General features: G+C 51.3%; 1 protein-coding gene across 3 annotated transcripts; it reads left to right on the plus strand.

Annotated features, from left to right (window-relative positions):
- LOC138243209 (myosin heavy chain, skeletal muscle-like) lies at positions 1-5,322 on the plus strand. Of its 3 annotated transcripts, none has more exons than XM_069198729.1 (6): positions 1-51; positions 572-632; positions 945-1,144; positions 2,040-2,194; positions 3,737-4,200; positions 4,888-5,321. In XM_069198729.1, the coding sequence occupies exons 2-6, from the start codon at positions 617-619 to the stop codon at positions 5,022-5,024; spliced, it is 972 nt and encodes a 323-aa protein (XP_069054830.1). In that variant the 5' UTR covers positions 1-51; positions 572-616; the 3' UTR covers positions 5,025-5,321. The 3 variants fall into 3 exon arrangements, with proteins under 3 accessions (XP_069054830.1, XP_069054833.1, XP_069054832.1); XM_069198732.1 differs by having other exon boundaries at positions 3,737-4,184; positions 4,888-5,034; XM_069198731.1 differs by lacking the exon at positions 1-51 and having other exon boundaries at positions 298-632; positions 4,888-5,322.
- The last annotated feature ends 1,711 nt before the right edge of the window (positions 5,323-7,033 follow it).

A 7,033-nucleotide genomic window follows, 5' to 3' on the forward strand; every position in this document is an offset into this window, starting at 1 on the left:
GGGCACACTATCAAAGTTCTCCGGGAAGAGCTGAGAGAGCTTCGTACAGCCGTGAGTCTAAAGGCTTTTTTTATTAATATGCTCTAGGATGCCTTACTATATCCGTTTAGGCTCCGTTGTCCCATCTGCTGCCTTTGCCATGTGCTTTCGATTTGAACCAGTCAGGCTTGCAGTCCTCCTGTCTCTCCTGGTCTTAATGTGGGGGGAGGGGTGTGTGTGTTTTGTCCGCTGGTCAAAGAAAATGATTAGTTGTTAAGAGGAGACCAGATGCTCGTTTTATGAAAAGTTGCACACCATTCCAGTGAGCTGTGAGGCCGCTAGAAAATGCGGCTGAAACTTGTGTAGACTTGAAATCGGTGTGTGCTTTCTCCACTTGATACCTCCCCAGTAGGGTATCTCAAGCAATTTGTTGGTCTCTCAGCTTGTATTGTAGTTCATCTCAAACCCAGCTGCTCTCCATCGGCGGTGTTCAGCTGGTGTTCTGGCATAGGAGCGGCAGGGGGTGAGAGGGAAATAACTTTATTATTTTCTTGATATTTGCCTTAAAAAAACACCCTCTTTCTCTTTGCAGGACAGACGTTTCAGTGCCTAAGGTCACCCACAAACCTGCTTCAAGATGTCTCAGTGTTGCGGTAAGCGTGTTCTGATCCGTTAACCCGATTCGGATATTGTGATTCTCCGACTTCAGCTGTGGTGTTTGACCCCTTGGTGTCTTATGGAGGTATAATGAGGCTTTAGGATTCACGAGCTGAACCACAGTGAACTGTCTTGATTTCAGTTACTGAAGGTGTTTGCACAAGGCAGATGTGCAGAAAGTTTTACACAGACTCAAGGGCTCAAGGTGTTCATGTTGGACACTCTGGGTTGGGAGGGTTTTGACATGGGGGACGTGGGGGTGAAGAAAATATTTAAAAAGCCTTTTCTTTCCTGAATGTCTCTCTCAGACCTAGTGCCTGCGGATCAGCAGCTGATGAATGACATGGAGATGTTCAGGGATATGGTCCCGGCCGCCGAGAAGACAGCTTTGCTCTTCCACCTGTCCTACCTGTGTCTGGCCACCCACCCTGAGCTGGAGAGGAAACTGAGGCTCAAGGCCACAGAGAGCCAGCAGCTGTTCGCCTCCTCCGAGGTCCTGCTGCTCCAGGTGGGTCTGTGTCTCTCTGTGTGTGTGTGTGTGTGTGTGTGTGAGAGTACCTGCTGCTCCAGGTGAGTCCTCGTACTTACAGCTCCAGGTTTGCGTGAGTGTGTGTACCTGTTGCTACAGGTGTGTGTGTCTCAGTTGTGTGTGTGTGTGTGGGCACCTGCTGCTACCGGTGTGTGTCTCAGTTGTGTATGTGTGTGCACACATGCTTTGAAAGGTGTGTGTGTCTCAGTTGTGTATGTGTCTCAGTTGTGTGTGCAGAAAATTTAATGAAATTTAAAATCTGGAAAAAATCTCATTTTCAAAGGGTTCTACAAATGAACTTGTATTCCATACATTTAGTTGGGTCTTGGGAGAACCCTGGGAGACTTCCATAGACTCCTACAAACTCCTACATGGACTTTGCATATTCTCCCTGTGTTCATGCAGGTTTCCTCTGGGTGCTCCAGTTTCCTACCATAGTACAAAATCATACTGGCAGGTGCATTTTCCCTAGTGCGTGTCTGCGTGTGTGTGTGTGTGTGTGTGTGTGTGTGTATGTGTGTGTGTGTGTGTGTGTGTGTGTCCTGTGATGGACTAGTGTCCTGTCCTGTCCTGTCCTGTCCATGTGTGTGTGTGTGTCTGTGTGTCCTGTGATGGACTGGTGTCCTGTCCAGGGTGAACCTGCCTTGTGCCTGTTGCTTGCTGGGATAGACCCCAGCTTCCCCCTGTGACCCTGTACTGGAGAGAGCTCTGAGAAAATGGATGGATAGTCTGCTGTAAAATACATCCCAATCCTAAAATCTAGATCCAGGGTGTCTTCCCTGTTGAAATAAAAGCGCTGGAGACTCTTGAGACAGCAGAGGGGTCAGGATTGCGAAACAGAGATAACGGTGCTGGCGCTTGATCTCGCTCACAGTGCGCCAGTACGGGGACCAACATCGTTGGCACCATGCTGCCGATGATCCGGACGGCCGTGAAGAAGAGGAACGTGGCGCTGGCCAAGAAGTTCCTGGACAAGTCGAAGGGCTGGATCGAGGACATCTGCCACCAAGTGGACCGATCGGTGGAGAAGTAAGACCCCCCCAGAGCTCCAGCTCTGCCATGGGGGAACCCGTCATTGCAAGCAGCCAGAGATCCTGGGATATCAGGATTCATTCCAACCGAGTGGCTTACTCCACCCTCCCACCACCCTTTGTGAAAAGCACTTCCTGTTAGGCTTGAATTATCCGCTCCCATACTGTCTCGGGAGCTGCCGTTTGCTTCATATTAGATAGACTGTCAGCCCAGGGTGCCCGTTATCGTTGTTCTGACACCACTGAATACCTTATTTTACCAACTAGGAGAAAGTACTGCGGGATCCTCCTCTGCTGTTGGCATCAAATGCATGAGAATGCATCAACCCAGTCAAAACTCTTCATCGGTCACCCAGTAACCTCAAAGATCACAAACCAGAAGTAGCGCAGGGGATGAGAGGCAGAGTAATTTATAAGATCACTTTATTAACCCTATACAGTTTCTTGCATTGGGAATTTGTCTTTTCACAGACTCCAGCTTGCTCTCCATGAGACACACAGATAGGGAGAGAGAAGCTGGGGGTCAAAGCGCAGGGTCGGCCATTTATATGGTGCCACCTGGAGCAGCTGGGGTGCAGGGCCTCGCTTCTCGCCAACAGAGTAGGATTGCCCTACAGTATGCACACATACAGTCCATAGGAGTTTGTATTGGCCCCGTTCTCTCGGGAGGCGCACAGTACAAAAAAGACGGCACAGTGTGCATGGCACGTTACAAAACAGTAAATAACAACAGTCATGACAGCCCACCATCATGCACAACCCAACACCAAAAACGGGCAGTGCTGGACAGTAAATGCGCAATAACTTCAGTAACACCAGCAAGAAGAGCAGCGCGCGGAGGCGAGTGGAGTTCAGCAGATGTAGCGGTGAATCATTCACACTGCTGCCCTCTGATGGCGAACAGGGGGAGGCTCCTTCCACTGGGTCCCAGGCTGCTTTCAAGCAGCAATAATAATAATAATAATAATAATAATAATTGCTTATGCTTATATAGTGCTTTTCTGGAAAGTCGACTCAAAGCGCTTTACAGGTAATGGGGACTCCCCTCCACCACCACCTGGATTATGCGACAGCAGCCATAGTGCACCAGAACGCTCACCACACATCAGCTTTCAGTGAGGAGGAGAGCAGAGGGATGAAGCCAGTTCAGAGAGGGGGACTATTAGGAGGAAATTTGGCCAGGACACCGGGGTTACACTCCTACTCTTTTCGAGAAACACCCTGGGATTTTTAATGACCACAGAGAGTCAGGACCTCAGTTTTACGTCTCACACGAAGGACGGCGCCTGTTTACAGTATAGGGTCCCTGTCACTATACTGGAGCATCAGGACCCATACAGACCGCAGGGTGAGCGCCCCCTGCTGGCCCCACTAACACCTCTCCCAGCAGCAACCTTAGTTTTTCAGCAGGTGGACATCTCCCCCCCTGTCTCTTGGCTCGCTGGCTCGGATTCTCCTGTCCCATACGGTCTCGGTGGTGGGGGGCTGCGGGCTTCCACACAAGAGGGGTCACAGTTCCCCACCCCATCTCCTCCTCCAGGTATGAGAATCTGAGCAAAGGCGTGGGTGACACCTGCAGCGACGTGGTCAAGACCAAGGCGGACAAGGAGCAGCAGAAGAAGGAGAAGACGGCGGAGGCCAAGGCCCTGGAGGGACAGTGCAGCAAGCTAGACACCTCGGTCAAACAGCTACAGGGGGAGAGGAACCAGCTGGAGACGGACATCCAGGACAAGAACAAGAAGCTGCAGTGCCTCATCAACAGCATCGGGGAGCGGGACCGCAAGTTCAGCATCGTGGCGGCTGTGGTGCCCATCCTGGGCGCCATGATCAACACCATCCAGAAGGCCACCAACGACCCCAAGGACAAGGCGGCCGTGGAGTCCCTCAAGGTCCAGCTGGAGGAGCTGCGCAGCCGCAAGGACGCCAAGGTGTCGGAGCTGTGGCAGAAGGAGAAGGAGCTGATCCGGCTGCAGCTGGACTACGCCAAGGTCCAGATCGACATGGGTAGACGGGCGGGTTGCCGGATCGTGGGGGCCGCTGGAACGTGTTTTGTGCGGGGTGTTGGCCTCAACAACGTGGCTGGACGGCTTGCTCCACACCCCTACCACCCTTTGTGTGAAGGAGCCGCTCCTGTCCTGACTGAAGTCCCGCTCTCGGCTTCAAGCCCATAGCAAAGTCAGGATTTAGGGAAATGTGTTTTGTTTTTCTATGTGATTGCTTGCTTGTAACAGACCTGAGCTGTTGCCAGAGTTGAAACCAGTAGGCGGGTGGGTTGCCGAACCGTGGGGGGCCGCTGGGATGAGGCTTGTCTGCCGGGGTGAGGTCACGGCCTCGGTGACCCCGATTCCCACCGGCAGCTCAGGACAGGCCTGTCCCGGTCCGGCAGCTCGGTGCACGAAAACGTCCTGTTTGTAACCTCCAGGCTCGGCTGGCAGATCGGTAACTGACTGAGAAGCAGATTTCAGCCAGCTGCGTCTTAACCGAATTCTGGGTGTTGGCTTCAGCAACATGGCTGGGCAGCTTGTTCCCCACTCCCCCACCCTTTGTGTAAAGGAGACCCTCCTGTCCTGACTGGAGGAGCTCATCCAGCTGTGTCTTGAGAGAAGCCAGGGTATGTTTCCATCTAAAAATGACATCTGCCTCTTGATCCAGCCCCTCCAGCAATTCCTGTTTTCCTCCTCTGCCTCCCAGGATCCATTGGAGATCCCAAGATGCTGGCGGAGGTCCAGAAGTGCCTGACCAAGATCCAGGAGATCCTGCTGCAGATGAAGAAGTTCTGGGAGACGACCGGTGTAGATTATGCCGGTTCAGGGACGCCAAATATGTAATCATAGTGGCTCTCTGAAGGCACCAGTTCTGTAGGGTTTGGGCATTTACTGAGACAATTATTAATTGTAGCAGTAAATCACAAAGTTGATTCTTTTGATGGCTTTAGAATCCAACCATGCGACATAACTCAAACAACGCGCACACACAGGTACTAATACACGGGGATACATTTATTAATACATAGAATATGCATATAAACCTAACAGATCTTATCGAGAGGGTTATCAGAATACAAAAGATATATATTCAATCAGTTACAAAGTGTTACACATATCAAGAGGACATACGTTCAGTATATCATTCATTAAGACCGTTTCGTAAAGTGAACTTGGTTACAACTTCTACATTAGATACTCAAACAAGTACATAACTCTTAGGAATTAAATTGATATCAACTGGTTGGGATAACAATTGAATTCTCGAGCTGTAATGCATTGAAGTTGAATACTCATCCAATCTTTGGGGATTCAGATCTCCTGCGGGCACAAAGGAACAGTTGCAGGCTGTTGCTGTCCAATCCGCGCTCTCTGGCTCGGTGCCAGGCTGTGCTGTGCGGCTTGCGACGGTGCGCTGCTGATGCTCATTGTTGGCTTTAACTAGCAAAGTTTGTGCACAGGAGAAAAGATGACTGTGGGTCCCAGCAAGTCAGGAAGAGGACTGGTTCGTTCCTGATGAAGAGCTAGTTCTGAATAGTAATTCAGCTGTCCACAGTTCCGACCTGTTCACGAGGCCTGCTGCTGGTTACTCTCTGGCAACCTCAACTCTAGACTCTTAGAACAAAGGAAAGTTCTGGCACTCGGACACACTGGCCGTTCCGTGGTTGTCCGGGCTGAGTCTCAGGATGGTCAGGAGGCGCGCTGCGAGAATGTCCTGCCCTTGGGATTCTCCTTTGAATTCCTTCTGAATCTTGTCTGAATCTTGTTGAATCTGAATCTCCCAGGCTCTCTGTGTTGCCTGTTTTTACCTGGAGGAACTTCAGCTCATTGATTGGCTGAAAGTTCCATGGGCATCAGAGTCCCACGTGGGTTACTCGGCCCTACCGGTCCCTGATTGGTTGATCAAGGTGAGATATGAGTCACTTAGTCCTGACACTTAGGAATGCAATCCAGATGTCCAACTCGCACTCCCTAGACAGATAGGCGCCAATGGGTGACCATTGATCATGATAGCCAGGCTTAGCTAAGTGCATCCCCCTTTGGGAGCTGTCCTTGGACCTTAAATCACCTTGCATGAATGGTTTCTCTGTGGCTGCACCACAGAGATGAACAGAGAAATGAGGCCTAATTTGGGAAAGCTCAGAAACACTTAATTCTGCCTTATTATTAAGCCTCGCCGCTACACCGGCGTGGCGCTGGACAACCTCAAGCAGAGGACCTTCGCCGGAGAGGACATGCTGGACTTCCTGGAGGACTGTGAGATGGACTTCCTGTCCAGCCTGGATAAGGCCGAGCCGGTCAGTGTTGTTTTTTTTTCCCAGAGCGATTCTGGTAGATCAATCTCAGAGCGGGGGTGGACAGAGCTGTCCTGCCTGGCGGGTTGAGCTTCTCTGATCTGGTACCTGTTGGCCCAGATCTTTGCCTGCACACCCCAGACACTCTGATTGAGCTGCAGCACCAACAATCCTACAGGCAGCCCCTGAGCTGCCGATGCAGTGGTTACTGTGGCTTCTGATGGGTGCAGTGCTTGTCCTGTATAGGAGCGGGTGGTGTCGTGGGGAGGCTGTTCTGTCATCACCCTGTCAAGTGGAATAAGAAAAGCGAGAGTCAAAAGTGTAGCCTAAGGCGATGGAGACCAAAGGCTACGAGATTGAAGAGCAAGGTGGGAGGTTTCACAGGGGACGCAGGGGATCATGAGCTGTAGCTGTGGATCAGAGAGTAGTCATGTGCTAAACATCCAGACGGCCCCCTTCTGGGCTAGAATTCGGTCAGATCCTTTCACTGGTCAGGGATAATCCTGCGGGTGGATTATCACTGCAAGGGTTTGCGAGACATGTGGACCGCACCCCAAT

Source organism: Lepisosteus oculatus, chromosome 14 (genome assembly GCF_040954835.1).
Source record: "Lepisosteus oculatus isolate fLepOcu1 chromosome 14, fLepOcu1.hap2, whole genome shotgun sequence".
Taxonomy (NCBI): Eukaryota; Metazoa; Chordata; class Actinopteri; order Semionotiformes; family Lepisosteidae; genus Lepisosteus; species Lepisosteus oculatus.

Coding starts and splice junctions, on each gene's coding strand:
- LOC138243209 (XM_069198729.1), top strand. Junction 1,145..2,039: donor CCGAGGTCCTGCTGCTCCAG/GTGGGTCTGTGT, acceptor TCTCGCTCACAG/TGCGCCAGTACGGGGACCAA. Junction 4,201..4,887: donor CAAGGTCCAGATCGACATGG/GTAGACGGGCGG, acceptor TCTGCCTCCCAG/GATCCATTGGAGATCCCAAG.